This window comes from Dipodomys spectabilis, unplaced genomic scaffold, assembly GCF_019054845.1.
Source record: "Dipodomys spectabilis isolate Male_0828 unplaced genomic scaffold, ASM1905484v1 ptg000096l, whole genome shotgun sequence".
NCBI lineage: Eukaryota > Metazoa > Chordata > Mammalia > Rodentia > Heteromyidae > Dipodomys > Dipodomys spectabilis.
The window spans coordinates 33,262,529-33,285,318 of NW_024870773.1; the positions used below are offsets into that span (position 1 = coordinate 33,262,529).

At 43.0% G+C, this 22,790-nt stretch overlaps 2 protein-coding genes across 2 annotated transcripts in view; one reads left to right on the plus strand and one right to left on the minus strand.

Annotated features, from left to right (window-relative positions):
• The window catches only part of Prkdc (protein kinase, DNA-activated, catalytic subunit), a 181,105-nt gene extending 176,517 nt beyond the window's left edge, over positions 1–4,588 (minus strand). Inside the window, exons 1-3 of the mRNA XM_042685966.1 lie at positions 4,435–4,588; positions 2,237–2,313; positions 2,042–2,134 (exon numbers count right to left, since the gene is read on the minus strand). Of these exons, the coding sequence (XP_042541900.1) occupies positions 2,042–2,134; positions 2,237–2,313; positions 4,435–4,588 (324 nt within the window). The remainder of the gene's footprint in view (positions 1–2,041; positions 2,135–2,236; positions 2,314–4,434) is intronic.
• Positions 4,589–5,204: 616 nt separating this feature from the next.
• Positions 5,205–21,212, plus strand: Mcm4 (minichromosome maintenance complex component 4). Its single transcript, XM_042686156.1, has 16 exons — positions 5,205–5,499; positions 5,763–5,927; positions 6,234–6,397; positions 7,010–7,111; positions 7,218–7,313; positions 7,399–7,494; positions 9,045–9,183; positions 10,196–10,416; positions 13,533–13,653; positions 15,308–15,567; positions 16,169–16,534; positions 16,926–17,053; positions 18,074–18,281; positions 19,236–19,464; positions 19,860–19,993; positions 20,438–21,212. The coding sequence occupies exons 1-16, from the start codon at positions 5,430–5,432 to the stop codon at positions 20,528–20,530; spliced, it is 2,592 nt and encodes an 863-aa protein (XP_042542090.1). The 5' UTR covers positions 5,205–5,429; the 3' UTR covers positions 20,531–21,212.
• The last annotated feature ends 1,578 nt before the right edge of the window (positions 21,213–22,790 follow it).

A 22,790-nucleotide genomic window follows, 5' to 3' on the forward strand; every position in this document is an offset into this window, starting at 1 on the left:
CCTCATGACCTCAGAAAGAAAAGTTAAAGGATCGGGCCCGGGCTCAGAGTTCAAGTCCCATAACACACACACACACACACACACACACACACACACACACACACACACACACACACACACACACACACACACACACACACACACACACACACACACACACACACACACACACACACACACACACACACACACACGAAAGGAAAAAACAGGTTTTTCCCTACATATGTCCCACAATACTTGTTATCATATAGAAAAAAGGAAACATGCTACTCAAGAGGCTGAAGTGGGAGGACGGGCTATGTACATAAATCTGAAGGCAACCTAGGCAACATGGAAGGAAGGGAAAGAGGAAGGAGAGAAAGAGGGAAATAATTTAGAGAGGGAAACAGGGAAAAGATGAAAGAGATGGAGGGAAGGAAGAAAAGGGAGAAGGAGAAAGGAAAGAAAGGAGACAAGATGGCAGGCTAAAATAATTGAGAAGTGCTAGGGGGTTATAGCTCCACGGTAAACAAAGGCCCAGAGTTTAAGCCTAGTATTGCTGAGGAAAATTACTAAGCAAGCAAGCAACTATACATTGGCTCACACCTGTTGAGGCCAGCCCAGGCACAAAAGCTCAATACAATAGTTTATCAACCTAGCTATGCCTGCCATCACAGCTACACAGGAGGTCTGACTAAAAGAATGACATGGACAAAACCATGAAACCCTACGTGAAAAATAACTAAAGCAAAAAAAAAAAAAAAAAGAAAAATAACTAAAGCAAAAGAGGCTGAAGGTAGGGCCCAAGTGACAGGCACCTGCCTAGAAAGTACACACCCTGAATTCAAACCCAAGCTTAAAAAAAAATTTCAGAGAAAGGATTAGGGTGGTAGCTCAGTGGCAGACTGCTGGCCAACATGTATGAGGTTCTGGGATTATTTCCTAGCACCTATTCCTATTATTACTCCTGATAAGATTCTTACTAAGATAAACAAAAATTCTAAAGAAAAAAACTTTTTTCGGGGGTGCAGTCGTGGGGCCTGAACTCTGGGCCTGGACGCTGTCCCTCAGCTCTTCAGCTCAAGGCTAGTGCTCTACCACTTGAGCCACAGAGCCACTTCCGGCTTTTTTTTTTTCCGTTTTGCCTATGTGGTGCTGAGGAATCGAACCCAGGGCCTCTGGCATGCAAGGCAAGCGCTCTACCACTGAGCCATCTTCCTAGCCCTGGCTTTTTTTCTTTTTGCTTATGTGGTGCTGAGGAATCGAACCCAGGGCCTCATGCATGCAAGGCAAGCACTCTATCACTGAGCCACCTTCCCAGCCCCTAAAGAAACATTTTTAATTGCTTAAAAAGATGTATAATCAAGGCTGGGCGCCAATCGCTCACACCTGTAAATCCTAGCTACTCAGAAAGCTGAGATCTGAGAATCCTGGCTCAAAGTCAGATGGAAAAGACAAATCCAAGAGTCTCTTATCTCAAACTATCCAGAGAGGAGTTCCCGGAAGTAGAGATGTGGCTCAAACGGTAGAGCACTAGCTCTGAGCAAAAAAGCCAAGCAAGGGTGCAAGATTTGAGTTCTAAGTCCCATTACCAGCATATACACACACACACAAACACGCACGTGCGCGCGTGTGCGCATACGCACAAAAATACATTTCAAAAATTCAATTTAGGAAGTGGCGCTGTAGCTCAAGTGGTAGAGCGCTCGCCTTCAGCTGAAGAGCTGAGGGACAGCGCCCAGGCCCAGAGTTCAAGCCCCATGACCGACAAAAAAAAAAAAAAAAAAAATCAAAAATTCAATTTATTATGATAATATTAGCATTATTTATCCCATGCACAAATAGTTATCCAGACAGTTACAAAAATATCTAAGTAGTTTCTCTGACAGGGTTGCATTTCGCTAAATGTAAAACAAATACAGAGAGCTCACTTCATTTCTCACACAAACCAAAAATAAACTCCCCAATAACAGAGACACTAATAAAATTTAAAATCTAAGTTCCTTACATAAAGTAGAAGTTGATATTTGATGAAATAATGTTTGTATTCTTTTCTCCTTACCTTAATATCAAGAGAATAAGGCATGACCTTTTCGCCAATTTTCTCTAAGAAAACACATAAAAACTTTAGGGCTTCTTCTCTACAATCACGAAACTATAAGAAATAAACACAGATAATATGGGAAAGAATAAGTTTCAATCAAACATAAAGGAATATACATGATGTAAAATGAAAAAGCAAAAGATTTGCACTTACTTCATCAATGTTAAGTGATTTTCGAACAAATACAAGCAAACCAAAATCTTTGGAAAAAATTAAGGAAGTCTGTAATGCTAAAGAAAAAAGAAAAGATAAAGAAGTTAAGAGAAATGTAAAGAAGCACTTCACAAATAGCCGCTAAGATTGCATGATTTTCAAGACAGACTTGTGACAATATACTAACCTACTGAGACAAAGAAAAGGGAAAGTTCTGGATGAAGGTCCACAGGAATTCAATAAAAAAAATAATGGGACCATCCCCAAAGACTCCCAGACTCTTCATCTCTAAGGTCAAATTTTGGATATAAACTTTATATGGTGAAAAGGAAAAAAAAATCAAGGTTCCAAGTAGAATTACGGCTGCTAATAAGTTCATTGTAAAATGGTAGGATCATTCTGGAATAGCTGGGCCTATAAAAGGGAAAGAAGTTTGGCCCAAGGGGTAGTGTCATAGCCTTGTATGAAAAAACCAAGTGAGAGCAGAGGATCTGAGTTCAAGCCCCACTACTGGCACCAAAAAGAAAAAGAAAAGACAGTGAAAAGAATAGGTTAGACATCAAAACAGAAGAGCAGGAGAGATTTAAACCTCTCCTGATTTGTCACAGTGTTTGTTGCTTGACTTTGAAGATGACAAGGCCATGATCCAAGGAAAATAGGCACCTTTTTGAAGCAAGGGACATCAAAAAGAAAAGGGAACTTTATGAATAAAGAAATGGCGCCTTAGAGAAGGAAATCATTCCTGCCTAAACCTTGTTTCAGGCTTGGTGAGGTCTATGTCCAGCTTCTGACTATAGAACTTTAAGATTAGAAGTCAGTTTAAAACCAGTAAACCAAGGCCAGCATAGTGTGCATACCTATAATCCCAGTACTTGGAAAGTAAGACAAGACAATAGTGAGTTTAAGGTCAACCTGGGCTACATAGGAGACCATGTCTCAAAAAAATCAAACACAGGGGCTGGGAAGGTGGCTCAGTGGTAGAGCGCTTGCCTTGCATGCATGAGGCCCTGGGTTCAATTCCTCAGCACCACATAAGCAAAAAAAAAAAAGCCGGAAGTGACGCTGTGGCTCAAGTGGTAGAGCACCTAGCCTTGAGCTGAAGAGCTGAGGGACAGTGCCCAGGCCCCAGAGTTCAGGCCCCACTACCGGACCCTCCCCCAAAAAAAATCAAACACAAAGAAAAAAGCCACTAAGCTTCCAGTAATCATCACAGTAGTAACATCTCTATAATGTATAATCCCTAAACATATTGCATATTGACAATAAAGTTGGATCTGTTTTAGGGACAAGATACTGAACAAGAATGAATTCCAACCCTGAAACCCTAAGGACAGAGGCAATTAAATAATGTTAGGTTATTTTTGTATTTCCCCCATAAATATACCCTAGACAATACTTGGACACTTACGTACCTTTCTGTGTTTGTTTTGCTTTGTGTGAAAACTTGTAATAGAACCCAAGACCTGGCACAAGCTGGGCAAGGGATCTACCACTGCTCTACAGTGCCAGCCCTATATGGCATCTTGCTTTATAATTTTTGAAGAGTTTTAAAGTTTTGTTTACATTTCTACACTGTTCAGCACCCATCTCTTAGGAAGATCCCACTGAATTCGTCATTGTAAGAGGGTACAATCTGTACATAAAAAGGTTTACATTCTTACATGTTTAAAATGCACTCACGTTTAAATTTCCATACAATGCCGTGTTTCATGTTTTAAAAAGCTAGTCCCAAGTTGATGGCCAGCCTGGACCATAGTGAAAGAGGAGGCATCGCCACAAACGGGAAGGAAAAGGAAAAGTCTCCCTCGGGTATAGTGCACGTTAAACAAACAAAACAGCAGCACTTTCCAGTTGTAGGTCTGCAATCGTTCTCACGATCGTGACCAACAAATGCAAAGGTCTGGAAAGGTACCGGTGGTCCAGGCGAGGTCGATCAGGCAAGCCTGACCCCCCTCAGACAGCCTGAGCCCGGCCCGCCTTCAACAAGACTGGCTCAATCGAGGATCACTCTCCCTCGACCTTAGTTTGAAAATACCTTTGTTCTGAGGCTAGGGAGGAGGGCAGCATGACAAACTACTCTGGGTGCCCCTCGACAGACAGACATTCGAGGGCCAGCCAAGCCCCATTCGCGGCGCCCACGGGGCAGACCCGGGCTGTGGAGCGGCGCCCAGGCGGCTCGGGGACGGAGCCATACCCACCCTGCACCGCGGGGCTGGTACTCAGCACGCACTCCTGTCCCAGGCCGCGGACCAGCTGATAGCTGGCCACGGCCGCGGTGCCGTGGTCCGCGGCGGACAAGTAGTCCTGCAACTGCAGCAAGGACGCCCGCACGCCGCTCCTGGAGTCCGCCATGACGCCGCGCTCCGGCTTCCGCGCACGCGCGGTGGCTCCCGATGCCGCGGAGTGCCCCAGGGCGGGGCGGCGGGCGTGGGAACTTCCGCGAGGCGCTTCTGGAAGGCTGGCCCGAGGGGAGCCCACGGTGCTACCGAGTCGACGTTCTAGTTCATCAGTGCGAAGCACGTAAGGCGCGGACGCTGTACACAGAGAAACCCAAAGAGGAAACCAACGGCTGGACCCGAGGCATTAGGGAGGAAACTAGATGATGGCCTTCATCAAATGCCCGAGGCCTAGTGCTTCAGTCAAGAACAGGTTGTTTGATACAAAGTGAGATTTTCACTTGAAATGTCGGTAGGGGTTACTAATAATACCGTTTGACTACTAATAGTAATGTCGCTTAATTAGGTACTGAATGCTGGCCAGGCAAAGTCAAAGGGAGGCGCTCCCAAGATTTCCCGCGAAAACTCCTTCCGCAGGAGATCAGACCAACTGAACTGAGGGGAGGGCAGAGCGAAGCCTGCCTCTGCTTTTCGACGCAGGCTGTCCATTCCCCCCTGCGGATGCTCAGTGGTACCTTCCGGGGGCGGAACCTCGCGCAAGCGCCTCTGTGATTGGAGAGATGCCGCCGGGGGCGGTGACGACCGTGCAGCCGGCGGGAACCTTCCTCCCTGTCCGCGCGCTTTCCGGGAGACGGTCCGGCCGGGTAGCCCCGTAGTCCCGTAGCCCCTGAACTTGCCGGAGTAAGGCAGCCTTGCTCCAGTAGCTGTACTTCGGCAGCCCAGCGGAAGCGTGCGTGTCGTAGGGCTGGGAGGGCGAGCGCCGCTCGGACCTATCCTCGCGCAGACAGCCCGCCATCATGTCGTCCCCGGCGTCAACTCCGAGCCGCCGCAGCAGCCGGCGCGGGCGAACTACCCCTACCCAGACGCGTGAGTCTGCTTTCCCTCCCCATCCCCCTTTCCCGGAGGGGGGGTCTCCCCACTACTCCCCTCTGTTCCCGCCGCTTCCTCTCCTGGGTGCCTTGGGCTGCTGAGGTTCCCCGGCCCCCTCCCCGGGTGTGGGTGACCCGCGTGCGCGCCTGAGCGGACGCCCCAGAGTTCAGTCCCCCCCCCTTACTTTGGGTGCTTAAACATGCCCACGCCCTTTTGCCTCCAGTGTTAAAGTGTGTAACTTTCTCACTTTTGGATCCAAGCGCGAAGTGAGGAAGCCAGGTCCTCCCCATCTCTGAGACGCAGAGGCGAAGATTCCACTTCCACGGGAGAGTTGCAGCCCATGCCCACTTCACCAGGAGCGGACTTGCAGAGCCCTGCCGCTCACGATGCCTTGTTTTCCAGTCCTCCTCAGATGCATTCTTCAGGTGAGCGTCTAAAGATGTAGATTTACTGTAGATGGTAGAGGTAATATACGTCTGGTCAGATTTGCAGGGTTGTTGACAGTAGTTGACGTAATACCCAAGCAGTTCTAATGTTCAAAAACTAACTGATACACAGTGTCTTGTGAGCACAGAAAGCATATATTGTTGTAGTTTCCTTAATAGAATACTTAAGAATCTTATCTGTCAAGTGTGGTGTTGAGATGACAAATCAGACAGCATATATAGGACAGTTTAGAGTTTATGTGCTACCAAGATTTCGATGTCAACTTTCACGTCTTGTTTTTATAGCTATTCCTCTGGATTTTGATATTAGCTCACCACTGATATATGGAACTCCCAGCTCTCGGGTGGAGGGAACCCCCAGAAGTGGGGTTAGGGGCACACCTGTGAGGCAGAGGCCTGACCTGGGTTCTGCACGGAAGGGTCTACAGGTGGATGTACAGTCTGATGGGGTGAGTATGAGCACAGGCCTCTAATAGCTTCCTTTTTAAAACATAAAATGGGCTGGCTGTACGGGTGACACATGGGGGTATTTTCTACACAGGAGCTCATTATGCACTTAGAGGGACAGGTGACCACCTTTCCTAATAAATCCAACCTCTCCATAGCCTCCTTCAAAACATGCCATTCCAGAACTGTTTTAAGAATTCAGGAAGCTGGGTGCTGATGAAGCTGTTAATCCTAATTATACTCGGGAAGCTGAGTTCAAGCTTTAGTACCAACATACCTGCACATAATATATGTGTGTGTGTATGTACATATGTATACACTGGGTGCTAGTGGCTCACACCTGTAATCCTAGCTACTTAGGAGGCTGAGATCTGAGGCTCCTGATTCAAAACCAGCCTGGGCAGAAAAGTCTGTGAGCCTTCAGTAATAAACTACTCAGGAAACAACAGAAGGGGCACTAATGATTCAAGTGGTAGAGCACTAGCCTTAAGCAAAAGAAGCTCACGGGCAGTGCCCAAGCCCTGAGTTCAAGGCCCAGGGCAGACAAAAAAATATATGTATATATAAAATACATAATTCCTTTAATTCCATGGTTCGATCATTTTCTTTTGTAGGCAGCAGCAGAAGATGTAGTAGCAAGTGAACAGTCTCTGGGACAAAAACTTGTCATCTGGGGGACAGATGTAAATGTGGCAACATGCAAAGAAAATTTTCAAGTAAGCTGTGTTAAGCGTTATTAATTGTTTTAAGGCCTTGAAAAGCTGTGTGTAAATAGCTATCATCCACCCATTAAGCTTAATATGTTTTTCTCTCCACATCAAGAGATTTCTTCAGCGTTTTATTGATCCTCTGGCTAAAGAAGAAGAAAATGTTGGCATAGATGTCACTGAACCTTTGTACATGCAACGACTTGCAGAGGTAATCAAATGTTACAACATAAATTAAAGGTTTATACTATATAACAACAAAATTAGCAAAATATGACTTTCATTTTATCTTACAGATTAATGTTATTGGGGAGCCATTTTTAAATGTAAATTGTGAACACATAAAGTCTTTTGACAAAAGTTTGTATAGACAGCTCATCTTCTACCCACAGGTAAGAATTTGGCTTTGACCTGGTGAATTACAGTAACTTGCTATAAGAAATGTTCTAGATAACAGAATTTCTTTGATAACAGTATGCCAAATGCTTTTTATTTGCCTCTTTAAAAATGACTCCCCCCCACATTTTAGTGTTTCTCAGAACAGCAAGTATATGCTGTCTTTAAGATGTCACAGTTTAGTTGGCAGTATTTCTGAAAATGATAAGACTCTTAAAAAGACAATTTCTCAGATTTTGTGGAGTAAATTTTATCTTTTTTTGGGGGGGGGGGGGTCCGGTCGTGGGACCTGAACTCTGGGCCTGGGCACTGTCCCTCAGCTCTTCAGCTCAAGGCTAGCGCTCTACCACTTGAGCCACAGCACCACTTCCAGCTTTTTCTTTTTGCTTATGTGGTGCTGAGGAATTGAACCCAGGGCCTCTGGCATGCAAGGCAAGCACTTTACCACTGAGCCACCATCCCAGCCCCGGAGTAAATTTTATCTTGAGGGACAATACTTCATACTTAGTACATTTTTATTATGTTTATTGCAATTATTATTACATTAGTACTTTTTTTTTTTTTTAGCAAAGTATGTTAGGCATTACTATAGTCTTTATTTTGGAACAAAGAGCATATTTTATTAATCAAATGTAGGTATAGACTGTGACAAGCAGACTTGAATTTTGATTCTTTTCTGTTTAGTAGTCATATATAACCTCAGCCAAGTTCCCAAAAGCTGTTTCTTCAACATACTGAGAGGACCATATTAAATTTGGATGGAATGAAGTTTGATCATCTATCTTAGTATCATTTTATGGAGAAAGAATTAAGATATGAAAGTATGGGCTTAAAATTCTTTTCCTGGTATGGCTCACACCTGTAATCCTAGATACTCAGGAGGCTGAGATATTAAGGATCACAATTTGAAACCAGCCCAGGCAGGAAAGTCGTTGAGATTTTTTTTTTTGGGTCCAGTTGTGGGGCCTGAACTCTGGGCCTGGGCACTGTCCCTCAGCTCTTCAGCTCAAGGCTAGCACTCTACCACTTGAGCCACAGAACCACTTCCGGCTTTTTTCTTTTTGCTTATGTGGTGCTGAGGAATTGAACCCAGGGCCTCATGCATGCAAAGCAAGCGCTCTACCACTGAGCCACCTTCCCAGCCCCTCAGTGAGATTCTTATCTCCAATTAACCACCAGAAAATTGGAAGTAGTACTGTGGTTCAAAGCGATTAGAGTGCTAGCAAAAGCTCAGGAACAGTGCCCAAGCCCCACAACCAACCAACCAAACCCCCCCCCCCCCAAAAAAAAAAATCCTTTTCTTGGATATTCCCAGATGAAAAGTGTGATATATACCTGTATATCCAGAAGGCGCTTTCATGTACATCACTACATTTAACCTAAAACAAGGCTTCAAAATGGCATATGTGCCAGAAATAGGGTGCTGCTTTGGTGTTGTGACTTGTTCTTTTTTTTTTTTCTTTTATTCTTTGTTAATATAAACTGTTATTCCTTCACTCCATTACAGGATTAGAGGCATAACAGCATCTTTATGTTTGTTTTATAGGAAGTTATCCCAACCTTTGACATGGCTGTCAATGAAATCTTCTTTGACCGTTACCCTGACTCCATCTTAGAACATCAGATTCAAGTAAGACCATTCAACGCATTAAAGACGAAGAATATGAGAAACCTGAATCCAGAAGGTAATGTATTTAGTAATGTGAGAATATTTCACATGAAAATACACAAAGCTTTATGCTATAAAGGAACTTGAAAAGACGGATGATGATAATGAGGGATTATAAATTTACAAAATAGTACAGATTCATTTCTCCTATACACTTTTGTGAAAGCATTATACTTTTCTCTAACAAAACTAAATATATGAGCTGGGCATAATAGTATGTGTATAATCCAGCTAGTTGTGAAATACAGACCTGGTAGTCAATAACAGCCTAGGCAAAAGTATAAGACCCTATCTCAGAAACAAAAATAGACTGGAATATAGCTTAAGAGGTAGAATGCTTTACCTTATATGAGACAATGTGACTATTAACAGATCTCTACCTTAAAATAAACTTACTCAAATGTAATCTGTAGTCCTTAAGTAGGAGTCTTCTTAGTCATTGTAGGAAAAATACTGAACATGACTACCACCCTTGAGTTTCACAAAGAATTCTAATTTGAGGAGAAGTAAATGAAAGATGGAGCAAGCCAGAGTGCCAGTGGCTCGCTCCTTTAATCCAGGTGACTCGGGAGACTTGAGACCTGGAGGTTCGCAGTTCAAAGCCAGCCCAGGTAGAAAAGTCTTAGGACTCCATCTTCAACAAACCAACATCTGCCCAACTGGCAGCGTGGCTAAAATGGTAAAGCTTCAGCCATGAGGGAAAAAGCCAAGCAAGAGCCCAAGCCTGGAGTTTATCTCCAATAGTGACAAAAAAAAAATACTAAGTAGATGGATTTTGGACAGGTACAATGGTACATGCTTATAATCCCTGCTACTTGGGAGGCAGAGGCAAGAGGATTGAAAGTTGGAGACCAGCTTGGGCAAAGGTAACAATGAGACCCTGTCTCAATAACAAAAGGGTGGGACATAGCTCAAGTGGTAGAACACTTGCCTAGCATACACAAGGCCATGTTTTGAACCCACAACAAGTAAGATTAGTGATGGTGAACGTTTAAGAAATCAAGGGCATCTGACCTCTCTCATCATAGACATTGACCAGCTCATCACCATCAGTGGCATGGTGATCCGAACTTCTCAGCTGATCCCTGAGATGCAGGAGGCGTTCTTCCAATGCCAAGTGTGCGCCCATACTACTCGGGTGGAAATAGACCGTGGCCGCATTGCTGAGCCCTGTGTTTGTGGCCGCTGTCACACAACCCACAGTATGGCACTGATCCACAACCGCTCCCTCTTCTCTGACAAACAGATGGTATGTGACAAACAACCCTGCACAGGAGTTTGGAGTAGGTAACTTCTAGACACAGACACAAACTTCTTTCAGTGTCTGAACCCTTAAAAACTAAACTTGTTATTCTGAACCTCTCAATCTTCCTAAATGACATCTCCTTCTGCTCCTTGGATGGTGGAGGTTTTATTAAGCAGTTGTGGGCTAGAATATGTACAGGACATTAACAGCTGCTTTTATGGGAACTCTTTAAGACTGCCTAATGTTCTTTGAGTTAGAATATGTAAAACAATTGAGACCAGATCTGACTAAATTCTATTGTCCTGCAACTGTTCCATTAAGAATAGAAAATGTCAGGCTGGGAAGGTGGCTCAGTGGTAGAGCACTTGCCTTGCATGCATGAGGCCCTGGGTTCGATTCCTCAGGACCACATAAGCAAAAAGAAAAAAGCCGGAAATGGCGCTGTGGCTCAAGTGGTAGAGTGCTAGCCTTGAGCTGAAGAGCTGAGGGACAGCGCCCAGGCCCAGAGTTCAGGCCCCACGACCAGACCCACAAACAAACAAAAAAAAAGAATAGAAAATGTTGTAAGTTTTTCTCACCAATTTTGTCTAGGAAGTTTGACCTTTTACCTCTAGAATCATGAAAATGTTTAAATGGCATAGAAATAAGCAGAGGAAAGTCAGAAATTTTACTGTAATCCATAAAAATTTACATACAAATCCAGATCTGGTGGTATATGCCTATACTCTCAGCTACAAGGAAGATGAAGATAGGATCCTGCTCTAAAGCCAGCCTGAGCAAAAAGATAAGACTCTACGGAAAAAGAAAAATAAGCTTGTTACTGATGGCTTACTCCGATAATCCTAGCTACTCAGGAGGCTGAGATGCCACAGATGATGGTTCAAAGCCAGCCAGGGCAGAAAAGTTCTTAAGACTCTCCCAGATAACCAGAAAAAAACTGAATTGGGGAGTTGGAAGTGTGGCTCAGATGGTAAGAGTGCCAGCCAGTAAGCGAAAATGTCAGATATCAAGTTGAAGCCCCAAAAGAAAAAAAGACAAAAGGGGGCGGGGGAGCTGTTTTAGAATTATGGCTCATAGAATGCCAGCCGAGCAGATGCAAACCCAGAGTTCACAACCCAAAAAAAAAAAAAAGGATTAGTTAGATTTTCTTTGATTAGGTATTAGTTTCATTAAATGGTTTCTTTCATAGTGCAGTATGATATTTAGAGCAGATTCACTGCTGCTAGGACCTTGTGACCTGGTTTGGCTTTTTTTGTTGTTGTTGGCCATGGGGCTTAAATTCAGGGGCTGGGCACTGCCTGTGAGCTGTTTTGCTCAAGGCTAGTGCTCCACTGCTTTGAGACACAATCCACTTTCAGTTTTCCTTTGGTTTGAAATAAGAGTCTCATGAACTTTCTTGCCTGGGCTGACTTTGAACCACGATCTTCATATCTCAGTCTCCTGGGTAGCTAGGATTACAGGTGTGAGCCACTAGCGCAGGGCTGGTCTGGTATTCTTATTCCTAGATCTATCAAAGACTGCAAAACTGGCTTAGAATAAAACCCTTTAAATCTTCAGACTCAGAGGTTTTATTGGTTTAGAAAGGTCTTCCTTAAGCCCGGTGCTGGTGGCTCATGCCAGTAATCCTAGCTGCTCAGTATGCTGAGATCTGAGGATCACAGTTCAAAGCCTGCCTGGGCAAGAAAGTCCAGGACACTCATCTCCAATAAATCACTCAAAAAGGGAAGTGGCACTATGGCTCAAGTGGTAGAACACTTGCCTTGAGCTGAAGAGCCGAGGGATAGTGTCCAGGCCCAGAGTTAAAGACCCACGACTGACAAAAAAAGATCTTCCTTCAGTATCTCCTCTGTTCATGCTGCCTGAGGTCCCTGAAGCCTTATCTTGTTTTGTTTCTGTGTGTGTCACTCGTTAGTGTCACATTTGCACCATTTCTCCACTCCTTGAGAGAAGGACATAACCCACTATGAATTCCCAACACGTGCAACAAGGTACAGCATTAAGCAGGCTTTCAGGTGCCACCTGTTATGTAAGTGGATGCAGATGGATGTGGCAAATATCTTTTGGGGGGGGAGGGGGTCTGGTCATGGGGCCTGAACTCTGGGCGCTACCCCTCAGCTCTTCAGCTCAAGGCTAGCACTCTACCACTTGAGCCACAGAGCCACTTCCAGCTTTTCTTTTTTGCTGCTTATGTGGTGCTGAGGAATCAACCCAGGGCCTCATGCATGCAAGGCAAGCGCTCTACCACTGAGCCACCTTCCCAGCCCATGGATGTGGCAAATATCTGTAAGCATGAAATACCTGAGTGGTCAAATACTTACTGATCATGCATAAGGCCCTGGGTTCATCTCCAGCAGTGCAATGCAAAGAGAGGGAAAACGTGTACTTCCCTACCTAGGAAATCTACTGGGGTAAGCTTGCTTGCTTGCTTTGTCTTTTTTTTTAACATGGGGGGGGGCGTAGTTTTAGTGCTTGAACTCAGAGCCTGAATATCATCCTTTATCTATTTGGCTAAGAATAGTGCTCTACCACTTGAGCCATAACTCCAGTTCTTAAGGGGTGAGAGACTTTTCTGCCTGGACTTGCTTTGAACAGTGAATCTCAGATCTCTGTCTTGAGTAGCAAGGGTTATAGGTATGAATTACTAGCACCCATCTGGGAGTAACTTCTCAAAGAATTAGAAACAAACATTTATACAGCAAGATGAGAACTATAACCTTGAACTGACAAGCAACAAAAATCATCTAAGTAGACCCCTCCCCCTCAAATGGGAATGTTTAAATATTTTTACCAAATATGTTACTTCAAAAGCAGCTTTAAAAAAAAACTGCCTAAAATGAAACCATTCATTTTGGCAGAGATTTTGTGTGTATATGTCTCTCTCTCAGTCCATACTAAGGATGGGTTTCAGGGATTTGCTTATTCTTGTTTGACAGGTGCTCTACCGTTTGAGCCACACGTTCTACCCACAAAATAATTTTCTAAAAGAGGTGAAGATGCTAGGTATCAGACATAGTTCTATACAAGAGCAATTGTTTTGTTCTCTGGTATTTTTCTGTTTTTTTTAATGATTTTTTTTCTTGGTGCTGTTTCTCAAGTTATCTTCATGATTCTTCCTTTAGATTAAACTTCAAGAATCTCCTGAAGACATGCCTGCCGGTCAGACACCTCACACTGTTATACTCTTCGCTCACAATGATCTTGTGGACAAGGTTCAGCCTGGGGACAGAGTGAATGTCACAGGTAAGAGTCACATCTTGGGTTTTTGTTGTTTTTTGTTTTTTTTTAACATCTGATGTTTTGCTTATTGACTAGTGCTCTATCAACCAAGCCACACCTTCCCCTCGTATCTTTTTTTTTTTTTTTTAATTTTAATTTTTTTTTATTGTGAAAATACTGTACAGAGGGGTTACAATTACATGGGCAAGATAGTGAGTACATTTCTTATCAAACATTGTAGCCTCCTCTGTTTACCCTTCCCATCCTCCCCCTCCCCCCCCCAAGTTGTATAGTTCGTTTTTGACATGACAACTTGTACTTCTCATTGTTGCAACAGGTCCACCTATATCCTTATTTAAACACTTGTTTTTCCCCTTCCCCTCCACAAATTATACTGACATCAAATACAGTGAAAGCAGGGGTTATACTGTGGGGGAGAGACATACAAGGCAACAAAGAAATAATCTTATAATTGCGTTAGAAACAAATGCATGAAATCGTATCTTGTTTTTAATGCCTCTTTCAATTCAGTCATTAGTTAATTGGACTGGAACTGGTTATGTTTGCCATCATAATTGCAGGTATTTGAGGGTTTTTGGTTTTTTGTTGGTTATGGGTCTTGAACTCTGGGCCTGGACACTGTCCCTCAGCTCTTCAGCTCAAGGTGAGTGCTCTACCACTTGAGCCACAGCATCACTCCCGGTTTTCTGGTGGTTTGTTGGGAATAAGAGTCTTATGGACTGTCCTTCCCAGGCTGGCTTTGAACCAGGATCCTCAGATCTTAGCCTCCTGAGTAGTTAGGATTACAGGCTTGAGCCACCAGTACCTGGTAGGTATTTGAGGTTTTGAGAATATCCCTGCTTTAGCCAGCATCTTTTGTTGTTGTTGTTGTTGGTTGGTCGGTCGTGAGACTTAAACTCTGGGCCTACATACTAAGATTTTTATATTCAGCCTAGGGAACTCATGGTATTATTTATTGAACACGATGATGAACTCAACCTTTGGATGAGAGCAGTCTTTCATTTCACCTCAGATGTGTACATGCTGTACAATTATACTCAGATGGCTGCCCACTGTCAGAGCTAACAAGAGACAGAGACAAACATAATTTTAGGTTTCTTGTTTTCAGAGACCTAAATTCTTCCCAGCTTGGACTTTTACTGCTGCTATCTTCCCAGTTTGTCAAAACAGGAGTGGGAGTTTGCAGTATGGGACTAAGTCTTCAATCCAGGAGGTTTACAGAGCCAAAATATACCAAAGAGATAAGAGATCGAGTGTTTGCTTATATTGATACTGCCAGTTATCTGTGCTAGCCATTGAGTCCTGACAAGAAAGAAGTTCAAAGCCAGGAGGTGCCAGTGGCTCATGCCTGTAATCCTAGCTACTCAGGAGGCTTGAGATCTGAGGATCGAGGTTCAAAGCCAGCCCAGGCAGGAAAGTTTTATCTCCAATAAACCGCTAGAAAACCGGAAGTAGTGCTGTGGCTTAAGCAGTAGCGCTCGCCTTGAGCTGAAGAGCACAAGGACAGCGCCCAAGCCCAGAGTTCAAGCCCCACAACCAACAAAAAAAGAAAGAAAGAAAGAAGTTCAAGGAAAGTAAAAGTGTTATCTAGTGGTCACTGAGCTCTGAAAAGGAGAAATGCAGGGGTTAAAAGTATGCTTTGTGGATGTGTCCTCAGGCATCTACCGAGCAGTGCCTATTCGAGTCAATCCGAGAGTGAGCAACGTGAAGTCTGTCTACAAAACCCACATTGATGTAATTCATTATCGGAAGACGGATGCAAAACGCCTGCATGGCCTTGATGAAGAAGCAGAACAGAAACTTTTTTCAGAAAAACGTGTGGAATTGCTTAAGGAACTTTCCAGGAAACCAGACATATATGAAAGACTAGCTTCAGCCTTGGCTCCCAGTATTTATGAACATGAAGATATAAAGAAGGTAATGGTGTATATGTTAACCTATGATCATACAATTTAACTGTCAGTTCCTCTAAATAACTATTTCCTGTTTAACATAGCAAGGTGCTTGACCCCCTCTTTGTTGTTGGTTGGGAATTATAGATTTGTTACTTATGTACTCAATCCTATACTGAAGCCACTCATGTTCCTAAATGTTGTTAGAGGCCACCCAGAGATCTGCACAGCAATTTATTTTCTGGCGGAGTATATGGAATTCTCACATGCTTTTCTTTTTTGTGCCTCTCCTGGGTCATGATACTCAGGATCTAGGCACTGCCCTTGAGTTGTTTTTCTCATGGCTAGTGCTCTACCACTTGAGCTACAGCAGCCCTTTTTTTTTTTTAGAGGGGGAGGTGCTTAATTGGAAATAAGGGTCTCATAGACTTTCCTGGCCAGACTGGCTTCAAACCATGATTCTCAGATCTCAGCCTCTTGAGTAGGTAGAGTGAGCAACCTATGTCCAACTCACATGGTTTTTTGTGAGAGTGCTTAGATTCAGAGTAGAAAAATATCTCTAAATTTTAAGTGAAATGTACTACTCAGCAGTAAGTGTTTTGCTGTTGACTTTTTTGTTGTTTTAGGGAATCTTACTTCAGCTCTTTGGTGGAACAAGAAAAGACTTTAGTCACACAGGAAGGGGTAAATTTCGTGCCGAGATCAACATCCTTCTGTGTGGTGACCCTGGTACCAGCAAGTCCCAGCTGCTGCAGTATGTGTACAATCTGGTCCCCAGGGGTCAGTACACATCTGGAAAGGGCTCCAGTGCAGTTGGCCTCACAGCCTATGTGATGAAGGACCCTGAGACCAGGCAACTAGTCCTGCAGACAGGTGCCCTTGTCTTGAGTGACAATGGTATCTGCTGTATTGATGAGTTTGACAAGATGAATGAGAGTACAAGATCAGTGTTGCACGAAGTCATGGAGCAGCAGACTCTCTCCATTGCAAAGGTGAGTCTCAGGCCTGGCTGCTTGACATGGATCCACATTGGATATGAAGCATATGCAGAGCTGTGCAGCCTTGCACAGCTTTTTGCTCTGTTACACACTGATGTGTAATACACTTAGAGCTTGAATTTGAACTGATAGAACTTATGCTGCAATTCACATGAGAGTGCCTTCTGAGAAGGACATGACAACAGCACGTCTTCATCTAAGCTCAGTCCTAGTTTTAAATCATAGAACAGGGCGTGTCCATGTGCAACTGAGGAAGTAAGTAAAGGTTATAAGGCTCTTAAATAGCAGAACAAATAAAATTTAGCTGGAGACAAGAAAAAGATGAGATGGATCTCATCCCTACTGGCCTCAGGGAGAAGCTTCTAACTGCTATTGTCTTTTATAGGCTGGGATCATCTGTCAGCTCAATGCACGCACTTCTGTACTGGCAGCAGCAAACCCCATTGAATCTCAGTGGAATCCTAAAAAAACAACCATTGAAAACATCCAGCTACCTCACACCTTATTGTCAAGGTATTAAAAGTTTTATAAAGATAGATGTTTCTGTTGCCTCATTTACAGAATTTTCAGTGAAAGATTGCAAGAAATATAAGGTTGAGCTAGCAATTCATTTTAATGCGAAGTGTTTCAGATTTGGTTAATGTGTGCTTTTCACAGCAAGGATTGTATTCTGTCTATAAATAGATAGCATCGCAACATTGGTTTCCTTTGAACATCTTTTCAGGTAACAACATTTTTCCTTAGTTTGAAAGCTACTATTGATAGTCAACGGAGAACAGCTTTGCTATCACACCACTGATTTCAGCCCCACTACTCATATTAGTATATTTCATAAATAGATTTTAGAATTTAAGTACTTTGTGTGTATGTGTGTGCTGGTGTGTATGCGTGCACGTGTGTGCGCATGTGCGTGCGCTGGTCCTGGGGCTTGAACTTAGGGCTTGGACTCTGTCCCTGAGTTTTGTATTCAATGCTGGCACTCTACCACCACTTCAGCCATAGCCCTACTTCCAGCCTTTTTGGTAGCTAATTGGAGATAAGCTATGAAGCAGCTGGACTGGCTTTGAATCTTGATCCTCAGATGTCAGTCTCCTGAGTAATTGGGATTACAGTCGTGATTCGCCAGTACCTAGCATTAACAGTTTTTTTTTTTTAACTAAATAATTTTGTTTTTATTGTTTATACTGCTAGGGATCAAATACAGAGCCTTGTACATACTAGGCAAGTGCTCTTCTACTGAGCTATACCCCCAATCATCTACCATCTCTTGACAGTTGTATATATTGTCATTCAAGTCTTCCAGTCTTCAAAGAAACATTTCCTAGAAGGTAGTCTTTTACTCGTTCTTACCTAGACAGACCAGAGGATAAGGGCTCAAGGCCCTTTGTCAGGGGTAGAGAACTGTTGTCCTTCAGAAGGCCTTTACTGGGTATGGGCTCACTGCAATCTGATGGCCCAAGGATTTTTAAGATCTGTTTGTGGATATGTTGGTGTCCCAACTGAGAAGACAATCTTTTCTTCCTATTTTCTCAGGTTTGATCTGATTTTCCTAATGCTAGACCCTCAGGATGAGGCATATGACAGGCGTCTGGCTCATCACCTGGTCTCACTGTACTACCAGAGCGAAGAGCAAGTGGAAGAAGAGTTCTTGGACATGGCAGTGTTGAAGGACTACATTGCATATGCTCACAGTACCATCATGCCCCGTCTGAGTGAGGAGGCTAGCCAGGCCCTCATTGAGGTAACAAAGCCTGAGAAAAAAGGTTTTAGTGAGCCTGCTGTCCAAAGCATTGGTACAGCTAATTCATCATCCCATTTAAGCTACTAATATAAGACTAATATGCCATTTTCTTTTAACTACTTGTTTTCTTCAGCTATAAATTGATTTTTCCAAAGGTAAAAAGGCAAAGATTCATTTATGTTAAATGGTACACTTCTATATATAAGTACTTGCAAGCGCAGTGATTCAAGTTCAAATATAGGTGATATGACTTCCTAATTTCTTTTTCTTTTTTCTTCTTTTTTTTTTCCAGAGCTGAGGACCGAACTCAGGGCCTCGTGCTTGCCAGGCAGGCGCTCTTCTGCTGAGCTAAACCCCAGCCCCTGACTTCCTAATTTCTAACTGGGAAAGTCATCCAGTCACTCTAACATTCACTTGTTTGAAAACAAAAATGTATAGTATTTTATATTCATACACCTTTGTGCATGGACAGGCATGCACAACGGCATGTATAGATAAGTCCCTCTAATTCATCTTTTCTTTACAACCTGCTCCTAATTCCACATCCCAAGTCACCTTCCTCTGCTACAGTGTTCCATTCTATTCTAGGAATCATACTCAGAACCTTGAGTATACTAGGCAAGCATTCCACCATTGGAGCAACATTAGTTGCCCTCTGTTCTTTGTTCTTCATAAGTATAAAAGACTTCTCCAAGTCTTCCCAAAAGTCTCTGACCAGTGATGTACACTGCTATTGAAAACATCCAGGATTTACATGTCTGTCTACCTGTCTATCTGTCCACCACTTGATAAGGCCCAGGCCCAGATCTAATTTTTTATTGCCATCTGTAATTTCACAAGGCAGCCAGACAGGATTCGGTTTATTTGCAGAACACTAGTTGTGTAAGTTCAACCATGACACTATAGTTCTTGTCAACAAGCAATTTTCCTTTTGTTTTTTTCTACCTGCACTAGGCTTATGTAGACATGAGGAAGATTGGTAGTAGCCGCGGAATGGTTTCTGCATATCCTAGACAGCTGGAGTCATTAATTCGATTAGCAGAAGCCCATGCTAAAGTAAGATTTTCAAGCAAAGTTGAAGCAGTTGATGTGGAAGAGGCAAAACGTCTCCACCGAGAGGCTCTGAAGCAGTCTGCAACTGACCCCCGGACTGGCATTGTGGACATATCTATTCTTACTACAGGTTTGTTTGTCTGAACAAAATGTCTTTTGAAAATTGTACCAGGCACAGGTAGCTCACACCTTTAATCCTAGCTACTCAAGGTGCTGAGATCTAAGAGTTACAATTCAAAAACAGCCTAGACAGAGAAATCCATGAGACTTAGGTCCAGTTAATTACCAAAAAAAGCTTGAAGTGGAGCACTGCTCAAGTGGTAGAACTCTAGCTCAAGGATAGTGCCCAGGCTGATTTCAAGTCCCAGGACAAAAAAAAAATCTTACATGCTTTTGAATAAATTTCGGCACAGCACCCTTATCTTTCTTGGCAGTGTTTATGGGAATTTGAAGGAACATTTATGGAAATTTGAAACATCACTTCTTAATGGCTGAAACATTTTATTGATTTCTTTTTAATATCAGGAATGAGTGCTACGTCTCGTAAACGGAAAGAAGAATTAGCTGAAGCATTGAGAAAACTTATTTTATCTAAGGGCAAAACACCAGCTCTGAAATACCAGCAGCTTTTTGAAGATATTCGGGGACAATCTGACATAGTAAGTGTTTATGTGGGATTTTTTTGTTTAGTAATATTTTTCTTTTTCCTTAACATTGTTGAGTTTGTTTGGGGAGGGAGTTGCCTTTATTTTCTCAAAATAATATGAGATCAGAACTCATTATTATACCTTTTCAGAGTTTGAATTCATTTGAGGGATAAAATACTTGCATAACCTTTTGCAAATAATTACATGGGGCAAATGCAGCCTTTCTTGTTTCATGGGGGGGGGGGGGGAGGATGGCAGTATTCTATTTTTATAACACTTATTGTTCCTCGCTACATTGCCACCTTGAGAGCAAAGTTGAGTTGTAATGTTAAGAGAAGAGGCCATACTGATTAAAAAATGTGCAGTTATCACATGGAGACGGGGGTGGCACTTTGTGACTGTACTAGTTAGGGGGAATTGATCTCTGAAGTACTTATTTTTCTTCTCTTCCCAAAGGCAATTACCAAAGATATGTTTGAAGAAGCCCTGCGTGCCTTGGCTGATGATGACTTCTTGACAGTGACTGGAAAAACTGTTCGCTTGCTGTGAGGCTGTTGGGAGCCATACTGCTTACATGCTGCTTGCTGCACCTGTTCACATACAAGCACAGGCTACAGGCCAGACAGTTGCTGCTGCCACTGCCAATAAATTCTGAAAGGCATTATTCAACTACATAAGTTTCCTAACCTGGATTCAATTTTTTTAGTAATTCTATAATGTTGTGGGGGGTGGGGGGGGCCTCAGCATGTTTCTCAACGTGTTTCAGTATTTTAATAGGTCAGTCTATAAATATATACAGTATAGGTTATTTTCTTGATGTGCCTTTTTTAACACAGTAAGTGGAAGTGGCAAGCAGATTGTAGTTCTTGCACCAGAACTGTTTGTGGCAGTTATCAGTATACCTGAGGGTTTTCTTCTGGTTGTAGATTTGTTTTTGAAATGCTGTGGATAGAACTCAAGGCCTCACAAATTCTAGGAAGGTAATGCCTCTGAAGGATTTTACGACAGAAAATAACAGAGGTGGTCAGGGCACATGGGTCCGTGTGAGGTAGTGAAAGGCCAGCACATTTCTTCCTTTTACAATATTTGAGTGATTGCCTTTAGAGGCTTTTTTTTAATCCCCCATGGCTTCTTTTAGATGATAAATATGGTTCAGATCACTAGATTCTAAGTTTCCCTACTCTATCCTAATTTGTAAGACTTTTCTTTAAATAAAACATAGAAAAAATAACACTTGGTTATTTGGTACTTTCTGATTAAGATAAAAGATTTTCATTGTGGAACCTTCATAATGGTAAGTACATTGTCGATGATAAAAATACAGTGGTTTTCATTTTGTTCATACCTTTGTGTGTATGTGTGCGTGTGCACGCGTGTGTGCACACGCACCAGTTCTGGGCTTGAACTCTGGGCCTGGGAGCTATTGCTCAAGGCTAATGCTCTTCTACTTGAGCCACAGCTCCACTTCAGTTTTTTTTCCAGTGATTAATTGGAGATGAAGAGTCTTACAGACTTTCATACCCTGGCTGGCTTTGAATCCCAATCCTCACATCTCAGCTTCCTTAGCAGCTAAAAATACAGGCAGGAGTCACTAACACCCAGATTTTTCTTTTTATTTTTTTATGGGTTTTGAACTCTGCCTGGACAGAGTCTCTGGGCTCTCGCTAAAGGCTAGCACTCTACCACTTTGAGTCACAGAACTTCCACTTTTCTGGTGGTTACAGACTTTCCTGCCCAGTCTGACTTTGAACAGTGATCCTCAGAATCTCAATCTCTTTAGTAGCTAGAATTATAGGCATGAGCTACCAGTACTTAGCTATATACAATACACTTTCTGGATGTGGTTGTTGGTTTGGTTTTGTTTTTGTCGGGGGTCTTTTCTTTTTTGGTACTGATTTTTGCACTCTGGACATTGCATTTGCTAGGCAAACACTTTTCCACTGAACTACATCCCAACCCCTTTCTTAAAATTCCTAGCTGGGCTCCAGTGTCACTCCTGTAGTCCTAGCTACTCAGGAGGCTGAGATCTGAGGATCACAGTTCAAAACCAGCCCGGACACAAAAGTCTATGAGACTCTCCAATAGAGAGTCTGGAAGTGGTGCTGTGGCTCAAGTGGTAGAGTACTCGCCTTGAGCTGAAGAGCTCAGGGACAATGCCCAAACCCAGAGTTCAAGCCCCATCACCAACCAAAACAATTCCTAGCACCAAGGCTCTCATTGGTTTGCCTTGTTGTATTGACACACTAATTTTCTAAAACTTGAGCTGCCTCTAGTCCAGAATTTTGCTGGTCAATTGGAATCTCATGACCTTCTAGCCAGGCTGGCATTAGGCTTCAGTCCTCTAGGTCTCAACTTCCTGATTGGGATTGCAGACATGAGCAACTGTCTCCCACCTAGTACTTGATTTGAACTCAAGACCTGTGCTTGCTTGCTATTCAGATACATGCTCTATCTCTTGCAATGGGCACAGCCCTTGAATTTTAAATTATACATGCAAACACTACTATTGGTAAGCTCAAACATTTAGCTCACTGTATGATTTAGCTTTTTTTCCTTTATAACTCAGAATCTATTCATCTCCTGTTCACTATAAAGGGCATGGGAATTAAAGACTTCCTAGCTTCCTTTTTGTGTTGTGTGCTGGCACTGTGTGGCCTGAACTGACTAGGCACTGTCCCTTACCTTTTTCACTCAAAGCTGATATCCTACGCACTTGAGCCGTACCTTCATTTCACTTAGTTTGTTAATTGGAAGTAAGAGTCAGATTTGCCTACCTGGCCTGCATTCTATCATTAAGTCTCAGCTTCCT

What these genes read in the sequence shown, in the direction of transcription:
- Mcm4 (XM_042686156.1), top strand. Translation starts at nt 5,430, where the DNA reads ATGTCGTCCCCGGCGTCAACTCCGAGCCGCCGCAGCAGCCGGCGCGGG. An exon ending in GGACAGAGTGAATGTCACAG is followed by an intron (nt 13,654 to 15,307) that starts GTAAGAGTCACA and finishes ATGTGTCCTCAG; the next exon opens with GCATCTACCGAGCAGTGCCT. An exon ending in CATATCTATTCTTACTACAG is followed by an intron (nt 19,465 to 19,859) that starts GTTTGTTTGTCT and finishes TTTTAATATCAG; the next exon opens with GAATGAGTGCTACGTCTCGT.